General features: G+C 51.6%; 1 protein-coding gene across 1 annotated transcript; it reads left to right on the forward strand.

The window, feature by feature from the left end:
- The first annotated feature begins 11,829 nt into the window (after nt 1-11,829).
- On the forward strand, nt 11,830-26,943 carry TADA1 (transcriptional adaptor 1). Its single transcript, XM_081112847.1, has 8 exons — nt 11,830-12,011; nt 15,891-15,982; nt 16,218-16,283; nt 21,048-21,145; nt 22,451-22,660; nt 24,055-24,206; nt 25,436-25,598; nt 25,988-26,943. Exons 1-8 carry the CDS (start codon nt 11,938-11,940, stop codon nt 26,138-26,140), a joined length of 1,008 nt encoding a protein of 335 aa, XP_080968973.1. The 5' UTR covers nt 11,830-11,937; the 3' UTR covers nt 26,141-26,943.
- The last annotated feature ends 782 nt before the right edge of the window (nt 26,944-27,725 follow it).

Below are 27,725 nucleotides of genomic sequence, written 5' to 3' on the forward strand. Positions count from 1 at the left end.
TGTGTGAAGAAAGAGTGGAAAAGCTAAGTGGGGAAAATCTAGAAGGTACACGCATGTCTCTCCAATGCAAGCCTCTAGACCAGGGGTGGGGAACGTCTGGCCCGCAGGCCACATAAGGCCTGTGAAATCATTTGGTCTGGCCCCGCCAAGGCATTATGGGTGAGTTAATTAAATGTTTGACAAATAGAGCAGGCCAATTTTTAAGTTGATAATTCTGTGTGGCCTGTGAATGATGTTATAACTATGCAAACGGCCCTTGGCAGAAAAAGGCTCCCCACCCCTGCCCTAGACTAAAATGAGCCCGAGATAGGGGAGAACAAGGAGGTTTAACTTCACAAGTAGCTCAGTGTCTGATGGTCATAAGAGTCACTATTCTAACTGCAGAAATAAGACAGTTTGGGGGGTTAAAAGTAAATAGAAGGCCATTCATTACTCAAGGGCAACCAGAGACATTACAGCTCTAGATACCATTCAAGCCCCAAAGAAGGGCTAGCCCAGAGGACGGATTAGAATTAGGCAACCGTGGGGACAAAAACCATTATTTTATGTCTACGCCCTGTTCACTTCCATATGATTAGTGTAAAAGTCCTATTTTCATATACGTTCAAGAAATAAAGAAATAGGCCGATTTCAGGTTCTGAAAAATCTTGGCAGAGACATCCTAATAATACGCATCACTCCACTGAGGTGACATGATACTTTCTGCTCAACTGGTCCTAAGCATTTCCTGAATGCTTATCAGGCGGCCTGTGATGACCACCTGATAAGACAGGGGGTGCAGTGGTAGCCAGGCAGCCAGCGGTCGGAGAAGGGGCGTAAGTTAGCCTGCTGCGCCACCTACCGGCACCCCTCGGAGGCCACGCCTCTGGTGCGCACTTGCCAGGACTTGGGTTTTGCGTTGAATTAGACGCAGCCGTGGGCAAACTACGGCCCGTTTGAAATTGAATAAAACTAAAAAAAAAAAAAAGACCGTACCCTTTTATGTAATGATGTTTACTTTGAATTTATATTAGTTCACACAAACACTCCATCCATGCTTTTGTTCTGGCCCTCCGGTCCAGTTTAAGAACCCATTGTGGCCCTCGAGTCAAAAAGTTTGCCCACCCCTGAATTAGAGTCTTGCATGCATTCACTGATGACAAATCCAATAAGGGCATTGGGCGTTCTTGGTTTAGAAGCGACGGGTTCTCCCATGTTCTGAAGCTTTAGACCTCGCCACATGGTCTGCAAGGCAGGTTCCTGTGGAGACACCACGGGTTCTTGCTTGGGACCAAGTGGGAACGAGGCACACACCTCCTCCCTTGACTGAGCGCTGTTTTAAGATGTGCTTTCAGCGTCATTAGATACAAGCGCTTTGTGAAGGCAGCCCAGACTCTGATCCCGAAGAATTACCAGGAAGCGAGTTTCTCGTTCACAAAACTTACATCTTTGATCTGTGCGGCCCCAGGCCTCAGTAGCCCAGTCCCCGCCTCTCGTAAAAAGAGGAGTTCAGTCTTCCTCTGGTTCTCACTCATTGTCGCTAACATACAAGCAGAGAAGAGTCCATCCTCTCTGATATTAAAACCCTTTTTAAAAACAATCCTTGCTTTCGGCAGATGTTTCCTTACATTTTGTTTATGTGTCTCTCCCTGGCTCATACTCCCCCTGGGGAGAGTTTGCCGACTTCTGTTTAGCGCCGTCCTTATAAAAGCCCTTTGTTCGGCTGAACGGAATGGGCAACACTGCCACCCACCCTCCCGCAGCCTCTCGCGTGGGTGCGCAGTCCAGGCGCTGGCCCCGCATTCCTTCACGCCAGGAAGACAGCCACTGAAGTCGCCGAAGTTCCTTTCCTTTGCAGTAAAATCAGTAAAAAATTGTTTGATTGTAAATGACAGAAAGGCAGCTCAGACTGGCTTAAGGAAAAAAGGAAAGGATGGAGGCGGTTTGTGAGAAGATCCTGGGCTGGCTCACGGGATGGGGAGCTGTAGGAACTGACGGGAGAACTGGGTCTGGGTGGAGTCAGACTCTCTGTGTCCATCACTCACTCCTACTTGTCTCCTTACATTGACGTTTCCAAGGGAGGTCAGACCTTCTCCACCGGCCAGACTAGCCCCCAGCAGTCCGAGAGTCACAATTATCCAGACACACGAAGGGCCTTATTCAAGGGCAATGCCGGGAAAGGCAGTGGGTGGCTCACACTGAGCCATGTGCCCACTGTTGAGCTACTTGTTGTGGCCGGAGAGACGGCAAGTCCATTTCTGACCAGGAGGATGAGGTTCTGTGATGGACTGGACAGTGGACCGGCAATTTCTCCAAAAGATAGAGGGAGGGGTGACTGACAGAGGTAGGAGCAGGATGCTGGGCAGACAGCAGGCATCCATTCCTACATCCCAGAGGTTCTTACCCAATAAGCAAGGGGCCCTGTGCCCCCTCAGGCAGTATCCCAATCCGGGGCCCCAGAAGGCTGTTTTCCCGGCCATCTGTGGGAAACCCGCAGAGCGTTCCACATTCCAGAGCATTGCCTTGGTGACACGCCGATCATTCTGAAGTTAGAAACCCATCTCCTATCTCCACCACCACCTTAGTCAGGACTTTGATGTCTTTCCCGGGTTCTCCTAACACCCTCCCTTCTCCTCCTCCCACCTCCAGGCTTGTCCCTAATAATTCCTTCCACTTGGTTGCCACAAGTTCTAGATACTTTCAAGAAAAACACTGGATGTTGGGCAAGGTGCCTTCTCCTTTTCTAAGTTCCATAGACCTGGGGACTTCTGGCCCTCGTCTCCACCTCTTCTTCTCCTTTTAAAAATAGGTTTTTATTGATTTTAGAGAGCGAGGAAGGGAGAGGGATAAAGAGATAGAAACTTCGATGAATAAGAAACATTATTGATTGGCTGCCTCCTGATTGCCCCCCACCCCCCACTGAGGATCAAGCCAGAAACCCTTGTATGTGCCCTGACCGGGAATCAAACCAGTGACCTCTTGGTTATGGGTGACACTCAACCACTGAGCCACACCGGCCGGGCCGCCACCTCATTCTTTTCTGTGAAGCAGGACAGGAGAACTAGCCGGACTCAGTGGCTGCACTCCCCCCCCCCACCCCCCCCCCCAGTGCAAGGTGAGTGCTCAGGCACCTTACATTGTCCCTCCTGGTCCACGGCCTCTGTCGTTCCTGTCCTCAGGATGGTCAGCACCTTTTCGCTTCCTTCTCTCCTGGGAGGGCGCACGTGGGTGGTGCGGTCCCTATGCCTCCGGCTCACGCCAGAGCGGCATCCTCGCCCACGGCTCCTGAACACCCTGCGTCTGGGAGTGCTCTGCCCCCTCACAGCCCTCATTTGACTCCTGAGCTGTACAATGTCGGTCGGGTATGTGGCATCGGTCACAGAGACCAGGCGGTGTCACCTGAACCACTCTGCTCGCCAAGACATGTGTTGACCTCAAAACACTTGTAAATGCTCAGAAAGGATGCATATATATGATTTTCACATCATGTATATATATATGTTTACATCATATGGCAGTGGCAAGGGGGGGAGGATTGATGGAAGCGTTTTAGCTCACAGAATGGTCACCATGGCAACAGGAGCCTTAATCATCTCTATGGCGACACAGGGCTTGAAATCATGCCAAGAGGGACCGGGTGAGTTGGCTGGGGAGGGTCTTGAGCTACGTTACAGATGCTTCAAAACGACGCTGGTTCTTGCTCTGGGGAAGTCACTGCCTGCTGGCCCCCGGGTCTGCTTCGGGAAGGCCGCAGACCAACTGTCCCAGACAGTGCGGACTCAGACGCCCCAGCTCGCTTTGGCTGTCACTGCTCATGACTGCGCCCACCAGGGAGGAGCCTTGACTCAAAGCGCCGCCACCCCGTACACACGCACCAAGTATAAGCGCCGGACCTCCGGCCCCGGCTGCAGGGCTGTCGGAGCGGCTGCTCGGCCACTGACCTCCCTGCGGCACCACGGCTCCCGCTCCACACGGAGGGCCACGGAGATGGGCTGCTGTTAAGGGAAACGTGACCAGGGTTTGAGCTACACACTCAAGAGCGAAAGCAGGGCTTCAAATGACGTCGTTTCATTCAACATCGTTTTGCCATAAGATGCCGTGAGAACTTAACTCTTGTTTACATTAATCAGCTATGGCAACCTTGGTTTCTGTATCCATCGTCTCACCGCAGTTCCAGGAACCTATGGACCACGTTAAGTGAGGAGTTACTGATTTGATTATAGCCAATGTGTGGTGGGCCTCACCTGCTCCTCAGTACAGGTGAGGTGACATTGATCACAGCTCCCCAGTACAGTTGAGGTGACACTGATCACAGATCCTCAGTACAGATGCGGTGACATTGATCACGATGCCCAATTAATAACGCCTCTTCGCCCCTCCCTTCTGCCCTCCCCACAGAACCTCCAGCCTTGCTTTCAAGGGGTCTGGGGCCATGGGCAGTCTTGAGGAGAGAGATTCACAGAGCTTCCAAGTCACTGTGGCACTATGCATTTCTGCCACTCGCTGGCTCTGGCCGCTGCTCCTTGCTCTGTCTGCGGTCACTGCTCATGCCATGCTGACCCCGCCTGCTGTGCCCAGCCACCATGTCAGCCTAAACCAGGCTCCTCTTTACCTGCCCACTGGACTCTTTCCTGAGCCCGGTTCAAACCAGGTTCACCTTTGGGTGTGAATTTTCTTAAAGCGCAAGGATAACCAATGGGGCAGGTCACCAGATGAGACAGGTCATCGTATGAGATGCTCTGGGGCCCAAGGCCCAGGCTCAGCCCCCTCCATGTGACAGAGGCCAGTTTACCTCCCTCCTGGGATGCCCTCAACATACCTGTATTCCTTTCTATAAAGCAAACCTGTGATATCGGTTTCTGCTGTGAGTCGCCAAACTCCTTGGAACTTGCCCTCTAATCCCATCAGGCCAACAGCCGAGCCCCGCAGGCCTGTGGGAGCGCCCAGCCCCGGCCCCTGCAGCACCTGCCGGGTTAGGGGACACTCCAAGGAATGGCTGCGCCTTGGAGTCACTGGCAGGGCTTTGAGAAACACCGAGACCTGGGCTTCGTTCCCCAGACATTCTGACTTAGTCTGGAGCATGGCCTGGGCACGGCGTCAAAACTTCCCCAGGTGACCCTAACACCAACGCTGAGAAACTGCTCTTATCAAAGTTACAATGGGACAAATTAAACAGAAATTATTCCCCAGTATACAGCAAAGTGCAGTCACCGTTGGACACATGAGGTTCCAGAAATGGAGAGTAGACACCCTCGTGTCTTACAAAGGCTCCTGGGCTCCCCGACCACCAGCCCGGGAGAGCTCGGACCTCGCTGGGTGGACAGGAGGTGCAGTGGGAGCTCACGACAGCTGTCATCCTTGGCTGGGGCCTGACGTGAAAGGGTCCTCACCGTGGGCTTCCTGCTCTCTCAGGGTTGGCGAGTTCTGCCTTCCCCACACACAGCTCTAAGGCCCCTTTGGTCCCGAGCTCCCAGGCTGTTCCCCATAATGGCAATTCATCGCTTTCCTCCTGCAGGTGACAACCCTGTCTGGAGCCTGGCAATGACTTTGAGCCCACCGCTGCCAGGCCCTTAGGGTGGCCTCATGTCCCCTGGAGTGGCTGTCCTCCGACATTCCCAGAGGACCTGAGAGCTCTCACCATTGGGCCGCCTAGCAGTGTGCGTCCGAGGCCAGGATTCTCTGGCCCCTTCTAATCCACAGGAGGAATGCGCACGGGTCACCCCCGCACCCCTGACCCTGGCTTCCTGGACGCAGGACGAGGGCGCATCGCCCCCTGGTGGCGGTCGAACAAACAGCAGCGGGCGAGGCGGAGCAGCGCGCCCGGCGCCCTCTCCCTCCAGGTGCTGCGGGGCCTCTGCATCCTCGCTCTGCTCCCCAGAGACAGCTGCTCGGGTGCTGTGCGCCTGCCCCCAGAGAGATTCCTCCCCAAGCCGTCTACCCGCCCGTTTCCGGGTAGACGGCTTTTGCCGCCCAGGGACCCTGATCTCCCCGGAGCCGCCCAAGGAGGCGGGCGCTGGCACGGAGCCCTCCCGCGGACTTGAGGGAGCCCAGGGCGCACGTGGGTGGCCGCCGCTGTGAGATTCCACCAAAGCAGCGCGGCCAGGTCTGGGGGCTCCTGCACCAGGTCGCCGCCTCCCCGGGGCAGGGGGGTGGGGGGGGAGGGGGCTGGGTGAGAGGAGGGGGGGTCCGCTGTCTCCCACAGAAATGACATGGGGCTGCCCTGGAGCGCCCCGGCAGCTACAATTTAGGGGCCCGGAGACAGCTAAGCTGCCCGGAGGAGGAGGCCGGGCACCCACACTGGTGTGCAATCCAAGAACTGCCTCTCTAGAAAGAAGTGGCAGGAAGGCCGGGGCCCAAAATTACAGAACCCGCAGCCCAGTTTTCCTAGGCCACGTGACCGCAGGAGTTCTCTTTTGAATTAAATCGCTGCAAATTAGGCCCACACTGGGGGCCATTCTTTGAGGCGGCAAGAAATTGTGTGAGTTGTATCCACAGACATGCGAAGAAGCGAGGTGCTGTTAATCCAGGGGTACCATCCACCCAGAGCCCATCCTGACCAGCAACACCAGCGGCGACACTGAGCTTTAAATCTTTGAAGAAATGGAAACATACACAGAAAAACACATCAATGAACAAAATAACAAGAAAAATAAGACACCAAATAACCAAGGAACTGAATCGGCAATTTTAAAAGCCTGTCCTTCCACCAGAGCCGGCGCACAGGGATTCGTGGAGAGTCTGTCGAACTTTCAAAGGACAAAGAAGTCTCTCTCTCCCTTTTCCATTGCTTCAGAGGATAGAAAAGGGGGGGAGCTCCCCAACTCCTTCATGATGCCATGTTTCTACCCGGACAAGGACGTACTCAAAAGTTTTGGATTAATATTATTAATGACCATAGATGCAAAAACCCTAAACACGGTATTATCAAATCAAATACAGCAGTGTATTTAAAACGCATCTGAATCGAGGAGGATTTATCCCAGAAATACAAGAATGTTTAACATCAGAAAAATATCTATCGTTGTTATTCAACACGTGGAAGAAGTAAAGGAGAAAACCAGACCATCCTCTGATAGATGCAGAAACGCATCTGCACATCTGATGATAATTCATGGTGACTGTCAGCAAAACAGGGGTTCAGGGTATCTTTCCGAGTGTCCGCCACGTCGTACTTACTGGTGAAATGTGAGGAGTGCTTGAAAGTCAGGGCCAAGGCAAAGGTGCCCCGCCTGGTCCCGGAGGGTCTGACCTTGAGATGTTCAATCTGGCGCCACTGGCCACTCCCACAGGCGGGTTTTCAAGTCTAAATTGTATTACAGATTCGGTTCCTGAGTCTCCCGAGCTGTATCTCACCACAGCGCTAAGCAGCCCTCTGGGGCGACCACAGTGCTAAGCGCCGCACTGGGCCAGGGGCGCTCATTACTCTTCCGTGTTACAATTCAACTCCTACGGCAACAGTGAGAGCTGGTATTAGCCCCACCCGGCAGATGTGACCCCGAGGCAGTGCGATTAGGTGACTTGCCCTTTGACACTCTGCTCTTCTGCCTCGGGACCCCTTCAGTGCACCCACAGAGCAAGTTGGGTAACATAACAGGGGGAAAGGAACAGACCAAAAAGATGTCTTTGCAACAGCAACACAATTTAAATAAACAACAACGAGGCATGAAGCAAACAAAAGACATGCAAGACAGCGCCTTGGCTGGGAGGAAGTCCTGGCTCCAGCCCCTTGCTCTGTCTGGCAGGGCGGAGTGGCCGTGGCTCCGCGGGTGGCCGGGAGGCACTGTTCGGCACCACTGCAGCCACTACCCCAGGCAGCGAATCACCTCCTGGATTTCAAACAAGGACCCCTGCGGAATCTCCTCAAATTCGCTCGTGGCTTCCCCTCCTTCCAGGGGGTGACGGGTGTAGCCTCATCTCCACCCAGCAGGGTCTCCCTGTGTCAACTGCAACCTCAGTGACAGTGCTTCCGTTTCTAAGCTCTACCTGCCCGAGTGCCAAAGGTCTCCCCTGTGCTGGACCGCCATCACCACACAGACATAGTTCAGTGGTCAGCAAACCGCGGCTCGCGAGCCCCATGCGGCTCTTTGGCCCCTTCAGTGTGGCTCTTCCACAAAATACTGGCTCTTCCACAAAATACCGACTTCTGCGCATGGGCCACGAAGTTTCAATCGCACCGTACATGAGTGACCACACGTGGTGTTTTGTGGAAGAGCCACACTGAAGGGGCCAAAGAGCCGCATGTGGCTCGCAAGCTGCGGTTTGCCGACCATGGACATAGTTTTCAGCACCTTGGAGACGCTCTTCGCATTCTGAGCAGGGCCAAAGGCTTCAACTAAGCTTTCCAACTTCCTGTTCGGCTCCCTGCTTCCAGGGGTTTGAAAGAAGTCTTTCCAGCGTGTGCAGTGTAATAGCTTGTGTTTTGAGAAATTGAAAGGATGGCCCCATACAACCCCTGGCATGATGCCCAGGGCTAACGTCATCCTTAATGGGCGCTTCTGGAGCCATCTGCTCTGTCTCATCACAGACTGTCTAGGGCTCTTACTACTCACAGAACCAAGGGGGCTTCACTGTCAGGGTCCAGAGTAAGACGAGGCAACAGAAAGCAAGGAGCTAATTCTGAGATCCCCTTTAGGGCACTAAAACGCCCGAGGGGGGGGGGCTACGGGGCTGTGCCCACCGTGGCTGCCGCTTCCTGTCCTCAAGCTAATTAGTGGTCCAGCTCTGCCCCATATTCGTCCCTCGTAGCTGAACAGGAACCCCTACAGCACCTCTAGTCTGTTGATTGTTCTAACACAAAATCTCACAGTTGCAACAATACTTATACCTACTCCTCTAACTGGAGAAAGGAAAAGGAAATTGCTATAGGAAAATTTTTAAAATATATTTAAAGAACTAGATAAGTTAGTATTTGTGGAGTTTTTTACATTGTATAAGTAAAGTACAAGTACGTACAGTTGATAGCTTCTGATATCTTCCATCTCTGTTACAGTTCCTCCGGTAAACGTTTGCTCGTCAATGGGAAGACTCAGAGATCCAGGAACAATGGTCTGATCACATTAATTACAACCAGGAGGGTATTGTAACACGGTAAAGACCCTGCTCACTTGTCAGTGTTCTTGGGCTGCTTAGGTATCTTTCATTCACCAGAATCCCTATGTGCCTTCCATTTCTCAGGGTCCTAGAACTTCAACCACCAAGAGCTTCTAAGAAAAAGGAATATAGGTAACTCCTGTGGACTGTTATGGACTGAAGGTTTGCACACACCCCTCCCCCCAATTCGTATATTTTTAAGTCTCCAGTGTGGCTGTATTTAACATATTTGGAGATGGGGCTTCTGAGGAAGTAATCAAGGTTAAATGAAGTCTTAAGGGTGGGGCCCTGATCCTACAGAATTAGTGTCCTTCCAAGCAGAGACATTAGAGAGTGCCCTCCCTCCCCCCCCCCCACCCCGCACCCCCCGCACTGAGGAAAGACCAGGTGAGGACAGAGATGTGATTGTCTATGATCCAGAAAGAGAGGCCTTCAGAAACCAAATTTGCTGCCACCTTAATCTCAGACTTCCAGCCTCCAGAATTGTGAGCAAATAAATTTATGTTGTTTAAGCCATCTAGACTGTGGAACTTTGTTATAGCATCCTGAGCAAAATAAATACAGCCGACTCTTGACACCATGGGGTTAGGGGCACTCCCTCCTCGTGCAGTAAAAAATCTGTGTTTAAAATACTCAGATTCGACCAACTGTAGATTGAAACAGCACTCGGGAATTGGCAGTTGGGAATGTGAAAATACTGTTTTCCATCGTGACCAGTTGAATCTGCAGATGTGAAACCCGTGGATACGAAGGGTCAGCTGTATTGAAAAGAATCTGTATAGATGTGAACATGCGGTTCAGACCTGTGTTTTCCAGGGTCAGCTGCACTTATAAAGCTTCAGAGGGTTTAAGCTGGGCCCACGGATAGAGCTGTGTTTCAATCAGACTTTTCAATGTAATCCTATGTAGTTTATACATTTATTTATTTATTTTAAAATATATTTTATTGATTTTTTACAGAGAGGAAGAGAGAGAGATAGAGAGTTAGAAACATCAATGAGAGAGAAACATCGATCAGCTGCCTCCCGCACATCCCCCACTGGGGAAGTGCCCACAGCCCAGGTACATGCCCTTGACCGGAATCGAACCCAGGACCCTTCAGTCTGCAGGCCGACGCTCTATCCACTGAGCCAAACCGGTTTCGGCGTTTATACATTTAGAAACATTATTCTGAGAAGGGCTGCAAAGCTTCACCAAACTGCCAACAAGGTCCCATAAATAAGGCACAAGAAATATTAAGAACCAATCTCCCTCCTCTGCGGTCATAAAATAAATCCATGTGGTCTCAACCATAAGTCTTACTATTTCCTAGTACATTCTGGTCTAAACCCTTTAACTATAGTAAAACCTGTACATCATACAGATATAGGTGAGAGAGAACATTACATAGTATTGTCTGAAATATTTAATTCTGGCAGACACATATACTTTGAGTGTGAGACACTATGTAACATATAGTATAACCACATATATGTAGCAAGTATTACAAATTACAGTGAGCATCATAATGATGGTTCAACAGGGCAACCAGAAGTATCAGTGTTTGGAAGCTGGAACGTAAGAAGCCTTTCCGGAAAGCAGAGCGCTGAGTCTGACACGGAGCCAGCTCACATGTTTGCTGTCAGGGTTCAGGGAAGAAGGCTAACGAGCAAGTCAACCAGCACATTTCTGCTGTTAGGCGTGGTTTATAACCAGGTCTAAAGAACCTAAATGTCCTACCGGGGAGAAATAATCACCATCGTAACAACAACCGCCCAACTGCGGTATCTCACAGCTCCGCCAATACCCAGTCCTACTGCCCCAAACACCAGTGCTTCATAAATACAGAATTGGGAAGAATTCATCAATCTGTGTGTGTTGGGAGGAGGGAGGGGGGAGGGTAAGCTTATAGAAGTAAAATAGCCATGTGAAAATAAACATTTGGGATGGCTTTCCTTTGTATAGTATTTGTACAGGATTGTATTCATAATCCTAAGTGAGGCCAAGCTTTATGCATAAAGTTCATTACTGTTGCTTCTAACACAGAATGAGAAAGCAAGCAATCTAGCAACCAGGAATCCGGTTACTATGTACATTCTATCCTGGCATTAGAATTAGGATTAAAGGGGCAATGTAATACCAGAGGAAGATACGTTATTATATTATGTTAAAGACCCACCAACACTCAAAACTGAAGATAGAGTATGATTCTACTATGGGCGTGCGGGAGAAATCTCAGTTGAAGAGTTTGGTAAAACACTTTCTCTCTTTCCCTCTTATCCTCGGTGTGTCTTCTCCATTTTTCACCATCACTTCATTCGCTCAGCAAAGTTGGTTACTGCAGGCCCTGCTCCGGGACAGAGCAAACAGCATGGGGTGAAAGGGTCCCGTGCCCGGAGGAACTTACCTCTCAGCTGCAGAGGGCGTAAACTTAACAAGACAGTTCAGCTAAAAGGCATATCAGATGATTAGTGTTCGGCGAAAATGAAGAAAAAACAGGAAGAAAAGAAAATTGACGCTGCAGTGACTGTTTGACCTGGGGGTAGGGAGTAAGACACCCAGGGGAAAGGACTTGGGCCCGCCGGCCCACTGAACGCGCGGGTCGCGCCAGCCCAGCAGGTGGCGCTGCAGGTGCAGCCGCGCCGCGCGGAGAGGTCATGTGACCCGAGGGGCGGGCAGGAGGGCTGAGCGGACCGCGGATTGGCTCCGCCCTTTCCCTTCAGACAGGCGGGCGGAGCCGACAACCAAACCGACGTCTTCCGAGCGTCGGGGGGCGGGGCGGGGAGGGCGGGAGCGGGCTGGGCCTCCGGCGCGAGGCCTCCGCCGCGTTGGTTCTTGGGTTGCGCGGCGCGGCGGCCGGCTCTGCGGTCGGGCCGGGAGCTGGGAGCAATGGCGACCTTTGTGAGCGAGCTAGAGGCGGCCAAGAAGAACCTGAGCGAGGCGCTGGGCGACAACGTGAAACAGTAAGCGGCGCGGCCTGCGGCCTCCGCGCGGGGCTCCGGCCCAACCGCCGCACCGCCCGGAGACGCCCCCGCCGCCCGGGCCTGGGCTGCCGGCGTCGCGGGCGGCGGGGCCCTGCGCCGGGCGGGCCGCCGGGCCTCTCGCGCCGCAGGCCGCCTCCCCGCCTCCCTCTGCGCCGGGACGGCCCTGGGAGGAGCGGGAGAAGCGCGCTTCACGCCCCGATCTCCTGCGCGGGTGCGGCCCGGTGCGGGGCGCCCCGGGAGGGCTTCCTGGAGGCGGAGGCTCTGAGCCGGGGTGGGCTGTCGGCGCCGAGGACGGCAGTTTCGGCCCCTCCGGTAGAATAGTAGCGGGCGCTTAGGGAGTACCTTTCAAGCGCTCTAAGCCTCAGGCACCGCCTCCTCCCACCTCACAGAGATGTGAGCCAGGTGCGGCCACTCCCATGTGATGGGTGAGCAGATGGAGATCGGGGAGCTTAGTAACTGCAGCTGGAGAGTAGGTCACAGCACGTCTGGGACCCTGGCCCTGACACCTGGCGGGTTGGTTGCAGAGGGCCCAGGTGCCCAGCCACACCTTCCCCAGGTTACAGCAGGGGCGAGGACCCTGTTGGGCCGGATGCTGAATGGACGAGGCCCAGGCCGAATAGCATCGTGGGAGCAGCCGCTGAGATGCTGTGTCTGGCCCCAGTGGAGGGTCGTGCTCAAACAGGTGCTGAGTGCTTTGGTTGACTCGGTCGTGCGGTATTTTCTGCAGGTGTCTCAGTGCCTCCTGTCTGACCCACTGACACGCCTCGGCCTCACAGGGGCGGGCGGGCTTGGTTTTGGTGTTGAGGAAACAGCCGTTTGGCTGTGGGTGCACAGTGAGGGACCAGCTAGGTCAGCCTCCCAGCCTTCGAGAGCCAGGGCTGCTGTTGGGGCACAAGTTTGCCCAGAGGCAGGCAGCACCGTGTTGGAACAGCTTCCCTGCAGAGCCTCCTCTCCGCTCTGCACCAGCTCCCACGCTCCAGACGTGTGTGTTTGCGTCCTTCTTGTAAACTAGGGAGGCGGGTTTCTTGTGTGACTGACCTCCTGTTGGATAGAAGAGGATGGGAAAGGAGCTCTGTTCCACTTCCTAATTGTTCCTGTCCTTTAAAAAACAAAGAAGGCCTCTAAGTGTCCCTGTTGGGAAGTTACCAGTACTGAGCGTGCGAAACGTGTGGCAAGCTCTGGAACTAAACATGTTTGGCTGTTGAGTGAGATGGATCTTAGGCGACTTTAAGATTCCATTAAGGCTGTGGGTTTTCTCCTGGAAAATTTTTTTTTTCACATGAATCCAGAGCTTTGGCTGCAACTTCATCCATCCATGGCCAGTTTCATGCAGAGATCGTAGCCGGATACATACCGAGATTATGGCCACGTACATACAGAGATCATGGCCAGGTACATGCAGAGATCATAGCTAGTTCCATGCAGAGATCATGGCCAGGTACATGCAGAGATCATGGTCAGGTCTGTGCAGAGGTCATGGCCAGGCACATACAGAGATCATGGCCAGGTACATGCAGAGATCATAGCTAGTTCCATGCAGAGATCATGGCCAGGTACATACAGAGATCATGGCCAGGTACATACAGAGATCATGGTCAGGTCTGTGCAGAGGTCATGGCCAGGTACATGTGGAGATCATGGCCAGGTCTATGCAGAGATCATGGCCAGGCACATGCAGAGATCATGGCCAGGTACATACAGAGATCATGGCCAGGTCTATGCAGAGATCATGGCCAGGTCTATGGAGAGATCATGGCCAGGTCCATGTGGAGATCATGGCCAGGTACATACAGAGGTCATGGCCAGGTCCGTGCAGAGATCATGGCCAGGTCTATGCAGAAATCGTGGTTGGGTACGTGCAGAGATCATGCTGAGGTGCCCAGAAGCTAATCGGTGAACAGGAGAGGCCCTGCTTGGGGCATAATAAGGCAGTGAAGGCATTAAACCATCTGGTTGAGAAATCTCTGCTTTTTTTCTTTTCCTGTTAGGAACTCAGATGAGCATTAGAAAGTAAACAAGTGTGAACTGAAAGTGATTATGAGACGTGTACTAATTTATTAATCCTGCTTCATGAACAGGGAGCAGCTTCCTTAAGCACTGGAACAGGGGTGTGGATGTGAAAACGCATGTATTGTACTCGTTTCAAGCGGCGTTATGTTATGTGAGAAAGGTTTGAATCTTTTTTTTCTGCCAGTCAGCTAGTTATTTTTGTGATTAGAGGTTGCTTTTCACTTTAAAAACCACTAAGTTTCTGACAGCCATGGGTGTTTTCTGGGTGGTGAGCCGTTTTAGAAACCATTTACTTCAGCCAGTGAGATTGAAACTGGACTCTATTTGAAGGGAAAGAGGTCAGCCAGAAACAGTATTAATGACCACTCCCCAGCCCATAAAACACACACATTTTAACATATAAATCTATTTTGAAATTGAATTATAATTGACAGGTAATATTGTATTAGTTTTGGATATACAACATAATGATTTGGTATTTGTAAATATTGCAAAATGATCACCACAGTAAGTCTACTTACCTTTGTTACCATACACTAAATATGTTGCTCTGGCTGGTGTACTAAGTGGTTAGAGTGGCAGCTCACACACCAAAGGGTCATGGGTTCGAGTCCCAGTCAAGGGCACATACCTGGGTTGCAGGTTCATCTCCAGTCCTGGTTAGGGAAGGTGTGGGAGGCAACCAATTGATGTGTCTCTTTCACATCCATGCTTTTCTCTTTCTCCCTCTGTCCTCCTCCTCCTCCTCTTCCTCCTCTTCCTCCTCCTCCTCTCCCTCCTCTCTCCTTTCCACTCTAAAAATCAATGGGAAAAATTTATTCAGGTGAAGATTAACAAAACAAAACAAAAAGTTTTCTTGTGATAAGACCTTTTAAGGTCGCTCTTAGCAGCTCGCAAATCTGCAGCACGGCAGTATTAGCTGGAGCCTGTCACACTTTAAATGCGCATGTTAAATGCAGGCTTCTGAGGAGTCGTGGCCTCTTAGAAGGGGACAGCGAGGACGGAAAGGGTCAGCTGTGCTTTTGGCCACTTGGCTCATGAGTCCGATTCTGTGACTACCTGTCAGCGCCTTTCACGGAGGTCTTTCCTCCCTTTCCCACCGGTGGGTATGCTGATTGCCAGGTGCCCTAGTCCGCGGGGGTGGCCATAACAATGCCATGGACTGGGGGACCTAAACAGGCATGTATTTCCCACCGTCTGGAGGCTAGAAGTCTGACATCAACGGTCAGCAGGGCCGGTTTCTTCTAAGGCCTCTCCCCTGGGCTTGGTGATGGCCGTTTTCTCGTGTCTCTCTCCGACCTGTCTCATAAGGACGCCAGTCACGGTGGGGCAGGGTCCGCCCTGACACCCCCATGGGAACTGAGCCCCTCTCGAAAGGCCCTCTCTCCAAATAGTCACATCCTGGGGTGGAGAGCAGGGCACTCACCCTCACACTAGGGCAGTGGTTCTCACCCTTCCTAATGCCGCGACCCTTTAATACAGTTCCTCATGTTGTGGTGACCCCCAACCATAAAGTTATTTTTGTTGCTACTTCATAACTGTAATGTTGCTACTGTTATGAATTGTAATGTAAATATTTGATATGCAGGATATATTTTCATTGTTATAAATTGAACATAATTAAAGCATAGTGATTAATCACAAAAACAATATGTAATTATATATGTGCTTTCCGATGGTCTTAGGCAACCCCTGTGAAAGGGTCATTCGACCCCCAAAGGGTTTGTGACCCACAGGTTGAGAACCCCTGCGCTAGGGAGTAGAAATTGCCCTCAGGGTGGACGAGGTTAGGTGGACGCGGGGAAGAAACAAAACCTGTGATTCTTCATACTGTCTCTGCCCCTGCAGGTACTGGGCCAACCTGAAGCTGTGGTTCAAGCAGAAGATCAGCAAAGAGGAGTTTGACCTGGAAGCTCATAGACTTCTCACACAGGATAATGGTAAAATAACTACCCACCTGGGGGGCTTCCCAGCTGTGCAATAAATTAGTCTTTTCACTTAAAAAAAATAAAAGTTTGATTTTAGTGGTCTATAAGGCCATTTTAATAATGTGGTATTTAAAATTAAGTGTAAAGAATGGCAGAACGGGATACCCCAAATCCTTAAAAGCTACGCTGAAGTAGTGGTTTTCTTTTAACTACCATGTATTTGACCCTGCACTCCTCCCTTTTACAGTGCACTCTCACAACGAGTTCCTCCTGGCCATTCTCACGCGGTGCCAGATTTTGGTGTCTACCCCAGGTAAGGGAGCGACAGTACGCCCGAGACACTGGCTGCAGCTTCCAGAAACAGACACCTGTGTTTGAAAGCGAAATGTTCTTTGAAGGGCTGAGAAAGGGGTGGTGTGCTGGTGCAGATTCCTTTATGGCCATGTTAAAGCAGGGCTCTCCCTGGACTCACGGCACCTTTGGTCATGACTCCCCACCCACTGGACTTCAGACACTGAAGTTGTGTGAAGTGGGGAAGGGCTGGGCGGCCAGGATGAAGAAGTGGAGGCCAGTGCGGGGAGGACAGCAGCGGGGGTTTGCATAGATGGAGTGGGGATTACAACTTGTGGGGAACCTGGGCTTCCACTGGTGAGATACTGGCACCTGGAAGGTAGCTTAGAGCTTCCACATGTATGTTAGGCAGATTATTGGTGGACAACAAAGGTCTTGGACAGCAGCCTGTTGGGAGGTTGAACTAAACAGGTGTTGAAAGAAACACCCACCCCTGTGTCCCTAATTGCTTGGAGCTTAAGTGGTACAAGCCACCTCTTTCAGCCATCTTGTTTTAATCAATTCTTCCAAAACAAATAATTGAATACATGCAAAATTTGCCCCATGATAAAACTTAGCCTGGGCTCTTGTTAAAAAGTGCATTCTTAGGTACCTCCTGCTGTCGAGTAAGTTGAATTTTTTTTAAAAAGGGCTGTGGAGATGCTGATGATCATGTATTAAAAGCCCTTATTTATCTAGAAATGGCCAGTGTTTTGTATCATTCATTCCCATGCCAGCCCCTATTGTGTGATAAAGAATTCAGGAAAGGTCGCCCGGAGCCCAGTTCCTTCTCCAAGAAGTCCCCATTGGGTGCGTCCCTAACGCTCACCTGCCCTCACAGCGCGGGCTCACACGTGTCAGGTTCCTGTGTTCTGTTCAGCTTAGCGTGGACTTTGGCCGGGAGGATCATAGAGGTGATCACTTCATTGTGAAAACCTAACTTGATCAGAGAACCAACACCGTGAGGATCAGATCTTGCTTTTGAGGCAGATCTTACTTTTGAGCGTACTGTGAGGCGCCACACACCCAAGAGATAAGGGATCTGAAATGAAAACCCTGGTTGGAGACCTGGGTACAGGTTTAGCTTAGAGCAGCGGTTCTCAACCTTCTGGCCCTTTAAATACAGCTCCTCATGTTGTGACCCAACCATAAAATTATTTTCATTGCTACTTCATAACTGTGATGTTGCTACTGTTATGAATCATAATGTAAATATCTGATATGCAGGAATGGTCTTAGGCGACCCCTGTGAGAGGGTCGTTCAACTGCCAAAAGGGTTGCGACCCACAGGTTGAGAACCGCTGGCTTAGAGAAAGGAACTAATTATTGGATGGCCTTAGCTTTAATTTGTAAAATAGAGACAGTGATGTCGAACCTACGGGATAATAAATAAATAAATAAGCAGACGAAATAACAAGTAAAAAGGTGCTTTTAAAAATACAAAATGCTTGCCCCTTAGCCAGTTTGGCACAGTGGATAGAGTGTCTGCCTGCAGACCAAAGGGTCCCGGGTTCAATTCCGGTCAGGGGCATGTACTTTGGTTGTAGGCCTGGGCCCTGGTTGGGGCTCCTGCAGGAGACAACCAATCCATGTGTTTCTCTCACATCGATGTTTCTCTCTGTCTCTCCCTCTCTCCCTCTCTCTTCCACTCTCCCTAAAAATCAATGGAAAAATATCCTCAGGCGAGGATTAATACACACACAAAAACCCACAAAAATGCTTAACAAATATGGAGAGTTATTAATAAGTATAGCTAGTTGACCTGAATTAAATAAAACCTTTGATATTCTTGAATGCTTATTATTGGTTATTTTTAGATAAGTGAAGAAACATTTGGAATCTGACAGATTATTTCTCCATCAACACCCCAAATATATTTTCTTGAAATGAAATTATTTAATATTGGCTAGCAACAAAGAGAAGGTTTCTGTTACAAGTAGAATATAGAAATGGGGGTCTGTACCGACAGCCCTTGCAGGTGAATTACAATGAGCTTGTATTACTTTGACTTTTTCTCATTGACACTAAACAAGATGGTTAAAGAGAATAGTGCAGCAGGTCTTACAATGAAAAGCTTCCCACCCTCATCCTGTTCTGATAGACAGCTACGCTTGTGTTGTGTTCTGGGGCCTTAGTAGCTCCTCATACAGTGTGCTTATTCTCTCTATAGATACACTGACCTTAGACCTTAGAGTGTTTCATCATCTTACTGCTCTGTGTTTTGTGAGATTTCCTCAGCTTTTCTTTCAGCCTTTCTGTCTCATGCATCCTTTAATTCAGCATTTCCATAGAATCTTCTTTTGTTTTACGGATATGTGACTTCTCAGAATTCTCTGAGGATACCAGCTAGGCGTGACTTGAGTCCTCTGTGTAGCCTGGATTCTTTACCTCTCGAACCTCTATTTTTCATTTGCTTAACTTGGTCTTTCTTAAAGTGCTTCAGGTAGATTATTGTCAGAGACCTGAGGTTTCATATTTAAGAAATAGAGGCCTGGTACACGAAATTCGTGCACTGGGGGTGGGGGTGGGTGGGGACTGCCCCTCAGCCCAGCCTGCACCCTCTCCAATCTGGGACCCCTCGGAGGATGACCGACTGCCAGCAGTTGGACATCCCTTTCACAATCCAGGACTGCTAGCTCCTAACAGAAAACCCTGCAGAGACAAGCCTCCCTCTGTGACTCGCCTGCCTGCTAGCCTGATCGCCCCCTAACCGCTCCCCTGCAAGCCTGATTGACACCTAACTGCTCCCCTGCCAGTGCGATCGCTCCCAACTGCCCTCCCCTGCAGGCCTGGTCCCCCCCAACTCCCCTCCCCTGCAGGCCTGGTCGCCCCCAACTGCCCTCCCCTGCAGGCCTGGTCGCCCCCAACTGCTCTCCCCTGCAGGCCATCTTGTGACGATTTGGGGGCTGCCATCTTGTGACACGAGGGTGTGATGGTCAATTTGCGTATTACCTCTTTATTTTATAGGATGGGCTTCTTCCTTGGAGGCCAGCTACCTTAGTAAACCCTAGAGATGCTGTCCCTTTAACTTGAGCCCTCCATGCCCCACCTGTGTGAAGTACCACGTGGATGGCAGTGAGCAGGGCTGGCCTCACAGCAGGTGGACTGCCCCAGAACTCAGACGGCCCCACACTGGGCTAGGTAGCTGTCTGAACAGAGCACTTGCATTTCTGCTCTGTACTGAGTCCGTCTGGGGGTAGGGGCCTGTGTGGATGACTTTTGCCTGTAGTCCTCCCACCGATGATATTACGGGTCCCCCATGGTGCCCGCTGCACTCACCTCCTCCAAATCCAGGTCCTGTCGGGTTTCTCCTGGGCAGGTTGACTCCCGCCTCACTGCCTGCCTGTGAGAAGGTCCGTGGCATTGGTTTGCCAGCTGGGTCATGGCCAACTCGTGTCTGCTCTGCAAGCCAGCACCGTTCAGCCCATCGTGGACATTTGTCGAGATCTCATCTGGTCCCTACTATTGTCCTCTTCCTTGCTGTGTGGGCGGGGCCTTTACTTTCCTCTGTTGCCATTTTTAGCAGGTCCTGAAGGAGAGCAGGTTAGCACACGTGCTCAGTTCCCCATCCTGAGCTAGAAAACCCTGCTCTGCTTCTGTGGTGTGCTGCAGGGAGTAGTAGCTGATGGTCCTCCCTCTGACAGGGCTGCGGGGAGCAGTAGCTGACGGTCCTCCCTCTGTGACATGGCTGCAGGGAGCAGTAGCTGACGGTCCTCCCTCTGTGACACGGATGCAGGGACAGCAGCTGACGGTCCTCCCTCTGACACGGCTGCAGGGACAGCAGCTGACAGTTCTTCCTCTGTGACATGGCTGCAGGGACAGTAGCTGACAGTCTTCCCTCTGACACGGCTGCAGGGAGCAGTAGCTGACGGTCCTCCCTCTAACCCGGCTGCAGGGAGCAGTAGCTGACAGTCCTCCCTCTGACACGGCTGCGGGGAGCAGTAGCTGACGGTCCTCCCTCTGTGACACGGATGCAGGGACAGCAGCTGACGGTCCTCCCTCTGACACGGCTGCAGGGACAGCAGCTGACAGTCCTTCCTCTGTGACCTGGCTGCAGGGAGCAGTAGCTGACGGTCCTCTCTCTGTGACACGGATGCAGGGAGCAGTAGCTGGCGGTCCTCCCTCTGTGACACGGCTGCAGGGAGCAGTAGCTGACGGTCCTCCCTCTAACCCGGCTGCAGGGAGCAGTAGCTGACGGTCCTCCCTCTGACACGGCTGCGGGGAGCAGTAGCTGACGGTCCTCCCTCTGACACGGCTGCGGGGAGCAGTAGCTGACGGTCCTCCCTCTGTGACACGGATGCAGGGACAGCAGCTGACGGTCCTCCCTCTGTGACACGGCTGCAGGGACAGCAGCTGACAGTCCTTCCTCTGTGACCTGGCTGCAGGGACAGCAGCTGACAGTCCTTCCTCTGTGACACGGCTGCAGGGACAGTAGCTGACAGTCCTTCCTCTGTGACACGGCTGCAGGGACAGTAGCTGACAGTCCTCCCTCTGTGACATGGCTGCAGGGACAGCAGCTATGGTATGGAAAACCAAGCTGTCGTCCTGAGAGTAATTTTGGTTACAGCTAGAAAAGGAAGTGGAAGGAATTTATGATTTTGTTTTGAGAAGCAGAAAAAGAAGATGTGAATTTTTTATTGATTTACATTATTGGAGCATTCCATACTTGTTTTTAGCCCCAAATGAAAACACTTGGCAGTTTCCGACTCGTGGTTTTCTCTCACGGTCCTTGCTTCCTGTCTCCTAGAGGGTGCCGGCTCCTTGCCCTGGACAGGCGGCTCCGCAGCCAAGCCCGGGAAGCCGAAGGGAAGGAAGAAGATGTCTTCTGTGCGCCAGAAATTTGATGTAGGTTGTTCGCCAGTAGGTCTGAGTAACCACTGGTTTAAGTTTTTAAATGAATAAGAAGTTACTGGTAATTGAGTTGGGAAATAGGGGGCGTCCTGTGGGGGAAAGATGTTCCTGTTTGTGAAGTTGGTGCCTGAGTTTTTCTAATTCTGGTTTGTTCTGCACAAACATTAATGTTCTCAACAGCATCCGTGATTTCTCAGTGAATTGGAAGCTATGCCTGTGTTCTTCCTCTGAAATGTTTCCCTGGAGGGACTGGAGTCCCTCGGTCTAGGAGGCCCGCAGGCTGCAGGGCCGGGGGCCCGGGGGCCAGCAGAGAAGGCGCAGGGGCGTTTGGCTGTAGGGTGTGTACACAGTTAGAGTAACCGGCTTTTTCCTGAGGGAACAGTTTCCTGAAAGTCTCCCTCCTCCCGGTGCTGACGGGGAAGCGATGGCTCTGGATAACACCACAAGCACCGATCCTGCCTCTGCTGTTTCAGCTCAGCAGCATTCCCCTGGAGGCATCCGGACCCAGGGAGGCCTCCTGCTCACACACATGCTGGTGTACAGTGCAGCTTCTCCCCTGGAAAATGGGGAAAAACAAGTGTTGCTTTTCTAATACAAACTTCAAACACGTTAGCTACAAAGTGTTGTGTGTTGTGCTTAACCACAAGCTGCCAGGACCCGTCTCTGGATGGTGACTCTGGATGGTGACAGAGAGTATAAATGGGCTCTCAGCTCTCCCAGAGGAGGCCGAGGCTTTATGAGCAGAAAAAAGATTGAGAAAATGATTTTAAATAATGAGGCTGGCGATGTGTTGTTGAGAATTGCAAGTGGAAGGCAGTAGTAACTAGTCACACTGCACTACACAGCATTATCTTGGAGCATCTGCTGTTAGGTCTGTCCTGTTGGGTAGTAAGACTTTCCAGGCTTAACTGAAGGGTTGATTATGTCCTGATACTTTCAGAACCTGCCTGCTAATGTGCACTTCACACGCGCTCACTTGTTTTGAACATAGTTTTAAACCTTCTCCGATTGTTACTCTAGCACAGAGCCATGTGCTCTGTGGTTACAGAGATGCTAATTATTAGAATTATCGGCCGTGCATTCTAGCGTGCTCCCCTCAAGCCACGCCCCCGTTATTTCCATGAAACACGCGTGAGTCTGTGAGTATTTGTGCATGAGGCGTTCCTTTTTTGGTTTTCACCCCGGTGGCGTGGTCCTGGTGGCGTGGCTCTGTGGGCTGTGCAGTCCAGGACGTTACTCTTGTTTGCGTCTCGTTACTCGCCACTGTAATGAATAACTTTGAAAGGTTTTCTTACTCAGCACAGATTCCAGCCTCAGAACCCCCTCTCGGGAGCCCAGCAGTTTGTGGCAAAGGATCCCCAAGATGACGATGACTTGAAACTGTGCTCCCACACAATGACGCTGCCCACGCGGGGCCAGCTGGAGGGGCGGATGATCGTGACGGCGTACGAGCACGGCTTGGACAACGTCACCGAGGAGGCCGTGTCGGCTGTGGTCTACGCCGTGGAGGTGGGTTTCCTGGCGGCAGAAACGGTTGCGTGTGATGAGCTTGTGTGTGTTGTTGGAAGTTGCTGCTGCAAGAAAAGACCCCACATGTCACTCTGATCTCAGAATTGTCATCATTCACGTAGTTTTCCTCTGAGGGAGAAATGCATCGCACTCCAGGCAGGTGCCTTCGCTTCACAGGTGAGCTTCCTGGAGGCGACTGGTGTTCAAGCCCATGTGTCATCTGTCAGCAAGGGAGCAGTTTTTAAGGGGGCAAATGAGATCGAGAGTCCTAGGGCCTAACTCACGGGGTGTCACTGTGTCTGGCATTAGGAGAGCTCGGCTCGGCTCGGCTCGACGTGGCGTCTGCACAGTGGGTTCCTGTCGCAGACGCTCCGTCACGCCCTCGGTTTTTCACGTCGTTACCGCAGGGTGTCCCTGGGGCCTGGAGGCACAGGTGCTCCAGGGACGCTGGATCATCTTGCACTTCTCTGGGCGGCCCTTTCCTCACCCGGACCTCAGAGATGTAAGTTACAAACGTTAAAATGAGCTCCGTGTGTGGAAACTATAAACTGCCACGAACTCCTGATGGGAGAGGATCTCACAGGTGTCATTGAAATGCCATCCCTGATCCCGCTAACAAGGGCAGGCTGGGACGAGCTGTCACATCGCCAGCCCTCTTCTATACTTGGCTCTCATGAGGTGAAGGGATGAAACCCCGATTTTTCTATGTCCTGTGTGTCTGTGTTTATGTGGCTCCTGAGAGCCACGGTTCTCTTCGGGGAGGGGGCTCAGTTTATGGGGCGCTGTACCCCAGAAACCCCAGAGCTTGAGACTTTTTAAAGCAAGTTTCAAGGTGGGTGCCTCTTTTAAAGAAAATTACTCACTTTTGTGCTTTTATTTAAAGCTATCTGAAAAGCATCTTTTAAATTTTTTTTATTGATTTCAGAGAAGAAGGGAGAGGGAGAGAGAGAGATAGAAACTTCAGTGATGAGAGAGAATCACTGATTGGCTGCCTCCTGCACGCCCCCTACTGGGGAGCGAGTCTGCAACCCGGCACGTGCCCTGACCAGGAATGGAACCGTGACCTCTCCTTGTTTATAGGTCGATGCTCAACCACTGAGCCACGCCGGCCAGGCTGGAAATCATTTTTGAGAGGAGCAAATTTAGAGATATGAAAATGAAACCTTTTAAAGTAAATTCCATGTAGAGCAAGCCCACCTGAAGTAGAACACAGTAAACAGCCCACCCCTCCTCCCGGCCCCTCCGGTCTGGCTCCTCGGTGAACCTGGTGTGGTCCGGCACGGGCGCCGCTCCCCTCCCATCGGCTGAGTCCTGTGGGCGTGAGCAGCTCAGGGGAAGTCTGAGGATTTGCTCTGAAACGGGACTTCATGCTGTTTTTCTTCTTGTTTTTACAGAATCATCTTAAGGACATATTGGCATCAGTTGTATCACGAAGGAAAGCATATCGGTTGCGAGACGGTCACTTTAAATACGCCTTTGGTAGTAACGTGACCCCCCAGCCGTACCTGAAGAACAGCATCACGGTGTACAACAGCTTAATAGAAAGGTATGCGCGGCTGTGACGTCGGCGGTGACACTGCTCTGTGTGCCGACCGCTGTCAGATAATGGGTTGGTGCGGCCATAAGTCTGAGGGACCCTTAGAGCGGAACGGTTTTACTCATTGTGTCGTTCATCCGCCACTTCCCACAAAGTTCTGTCCAAATGTTAAGCCTTTGGGAAAGAAAAACACTCTCAGTTTCCTTGTGGGAACTGAAGTGACTGCATTTCTGCAAGTGCTGGGCTTGGTGCATCTGGTCATGGCGACTGGGAGACGTTCTGGAGAAGATGATGGGGGAGGCGGGAGCGATGCAGGTGCAGGGTGACAGGGAGGGAGGTGGGAGGAGAGACAGTGTTGGCGCCACGGGGAGGGGCTCTGCCAGCGCCGTTCCTGCCTCTGGAGACCTGGGCTGCAGCTCCTCACCCCGGGCGCACTGTAGGTGACGAGCAGTTCTCAGTCTCCTGCAGGCCTGTGTTTGGGATTACTTGTTCTCATTTGTAAGTCATTCTAGAGACAAACAAACCAAAAAAGGGAGCTCCTGTGGTGGTGAATTCTGGGGACAGAGTCCCTGACCGCCAGGCGTCTGAGCCGCCTCTCCCCTGTGCAGTCACCCAGGGCTCGGGCTCCTCGGGTGGGCTGTTTCCGGAGCAGGGCTGCCTCTGTCTGGGGCCCACGCTGTCCTCCGGGTCACCTCCTGGGTGTGGCTTCACGCCTGCGTGTTCTGCCGCAGCGGGTCTGTGCTGTGTCCTGGTGCTGACACCATGCCCGGCTTCCCACCTATTGCACCTGGGCCCCGGGGACGGGCCAGATGGGTTAGTTTCCCCAGGACCTGCGTTTGGTCTGTGGCCGCCCTTGTGCTGGCCATGTCTTCTGGCGGGTTCTCCCCGATCCTGTTGGTCCCAGCACATCCACCTTCCTCTCTACGTCGGTGTTTTGTTTCCTCTTCCTTGAATGAAGGTCTGTTGTGGTTTTTCAACTAGAAGCTCTTTAAGGGCAGGGAACAGTCTTGGCTGTGTATCTGGAGTGTAGTAAATATTTTAACATGTGGAGGGAGGGGGTCAGTAGTTGCTCTAAAATGAAAACTCTACTCTTCCTCTATGCTCTCACTAAAAAATAGCTGGGTTCCTACTTCCTTTTAGATCTTTTTAATGGGGTGCCTCCCTGCAGCCCGTTCCTAGCCTCGCCGTTGGGTGTCTCCTCGGAGTTGCTGGGTGTTTCTAACATCCTCTGTTTCCAGCCCTCCAGCCCTTCCTGCCTCCTGTGTCGGCCAGAACGCAGCTGCCCACCTGCACCCCGATGATGCGGAGCAGCAGGCCGCACTCCTGCTGGCATGCTCTGGGGACACCCTCCCCGCACCCCTGCCTCCCGTGAACATGCATGACCTTTTTGAAGCTCTGCAGGTAACTCCTGGCTCCTGAAGGTTGTCCTGGGTTTATGGGTGGCATTCAGGAGCTTGCGTACTTCCCGGCCTTTTGTTTTTCAGTTTGGGCTGTTTTCTGTTAAAGCCATTCATCCCCTCATTTTTAAATCCTCGGCCCAAGTCCTTCCTAATTTCTCTCCCACCCCCCACACCTCCCCAATGAGAGAAAGAAGAGGGGAAAAAACCTTGTTCCCTTCTATTTCAGAACCTTGTTATTTCCTGTTTTCTTGTTAGTTGGCTTGGGATTCGTTAGGTTCTGGCTTGAAGTTTATAAGTGGTGTGTCTTTTGTGTGAGTGTTTTGTGGATCTAAACCTTTTACATGTTAGAAATGTCCTGAGTGTAACTGAGACCTGTCATGTTCAATCCAGGTGCACAGGGAAGTCATTCCCTCGCACACTGTGTACGCGCTCAACATCGAGAGGGTCATCACGAAGCTCTGGCATCCCACCCACGAGGAGCTGCGGCAGGACCAGGTGCACAGGCAGCGCCTGGCCGCCAAGGAGGGGCTTCTGCTCTACTGAGTCGCCCCCTGCTCTGCCGAGTCACGCCGCAAACATACTGATTAGTGAGCATTGAATGTCTCGGGTCCACACTTCAAGACTGGAGTGGACAGTGTAAATATAACCTTTCCTATGGAAATGTGACATTGAGTACATTTTGTGTTGCTACTGTGAAGCCATTAGTAGAAATCTGACTTCGCGAGGGACCCATATCTGTGTGTGGACGTGTCCCCGTAGAGTGGGCGCTGAAAGTTGCCTGCGTGGGAATGGCCTGGCTCTGACGTGCTCAGTCCTCTGGTCTGCGTGTCAGGTAGGTGACCTCCTAGAACAAGGACGCTGTTAGAACTCTGCCCCCGTGACCTGCAGGACACCCGTGTGTTCAGTGGCATCCTCTGCTCAGTGTCCGGCAGGCCCAAGTTTCCGCCTGCCTCCTGAGAGAAGCACGCTCTTGGAATTCGATTAAAGTAACGTTCAGTGTTAACAGTCAGACGCCTCCCTCAGTGACCAGTCTGATTGTCAGCAGATGTTATCTGGCAGCACCTACAAATCAACACCGCTCCGAGACAGTATGGCTCAGGCAGCCTGTGCTACTGGACAAACGCCACAGCAGACGCAGAATGAATTCGTTCACCTCATGAGATGTCTCCTCGTGACTCAGGTTCCCTTCATTTAGTTCATATTCCCGGATGCTGACTGGCAGGCTCACCTATTCTTCGTTCCCATAGGACGCTTACAGTTTATGTGAACATGTTGCATTGTACGTGTAATTCCCCAGTTCCTGTGTCTATCCTTTCAAACGATAAAGTGAACGTAATTTACACTTGGCAGTGTTACTGACACCAGGTTTTTTTTGAGAGGTATTGCTGTTTACTCAAGAGGAAGTGCTGGTGGATATGCAGTTGACTCCTGAACAGTGTGGGTGTTAGGGGCGCCAACCCCAACGCATCAGATACGCACTTACAACTTGTGACTTCCCAAAACTGAGCTACCCTCAGTACCCGTGGGGGATTGGTTCCCGGACCCCCCACTGATGCCAGAATCCTCGGATGCTCAGGTCCCCGATACCACATGGTGTAGAGCAATGTAGATTCCCAACCGCAATCTTTAGTCCAGGTGTTCATTGAAGAAAATTCATGTATATGTGGCCCCGCAGTTCAAACCTGTGTTGTTCAGGGTCGGCTGCATTAGAATGAGTTCTGTGGTTTAGTAACATGTATAAATATGTACAAATGGGAAGCTGGCTGTGTGTGCTGGATTTTGTACCTTCAATGTGACAAATAAACCTTTTGGGAGAAAACTGTGTGTTTATTAAACAGATAAGGGACCCTGCCTTCTGCAGAAACATGAAAAGCCCTGTGGTGAGACCTGAGCAAGATGTTTCAGGAGAATGTTCTAGAGGGAAAGATTAAGGCATGCCATCTCTTCCTTCTGTGGTGTGTAGATTAAACAAGACTGAAAGGAAAGTCAACAGCTGAGTTTCAGTTGCTGGCCCAAGTCAGAAAGGCCCTTTGGACTTACAGTTGAGCTAATACTGGAGTCGAGGGTTTAGAGGAACTGGAACCAGTGTCTAACCAAACGTTTTGGACTACACACACCTGGGCCTCAA

This window comes from Myotis nattereri (assembly GCF_964212035.1).
Source record: "Myotis nattereri genome assembly, chromosome: 18".
NCBI lineage: Eukaryota > Metazoa > Chordata > Mammalia > Chiroptera > Vespertilionidae > Myotis > Myotis nattereri.

Bases quoted from the DNA above. Each gene is read 5' to 3' on its own strand.
- TADA1 (XM_081112847.1), top strand. From the start codon at position 11,938: ATGGCGACCTTTGTGAGCGAGCTAGAGGCGGCCAAGAAGAACCTGAGC. The intron at 15,983-16,217 runs GTAAAATAACTA...TCCCTTTTACAG, and splicing joins ACTTCTCACACAGGATAATG to TGCACTCTCACAACGAGTTC. The intron at 21,146-22,450 runs GTAGGTTGTTCG...TTTCTTACTCAG, and splicing joins CTGTGCGCCAGAAATTTGAT to CACAGATTCCAGCCTCAGAA.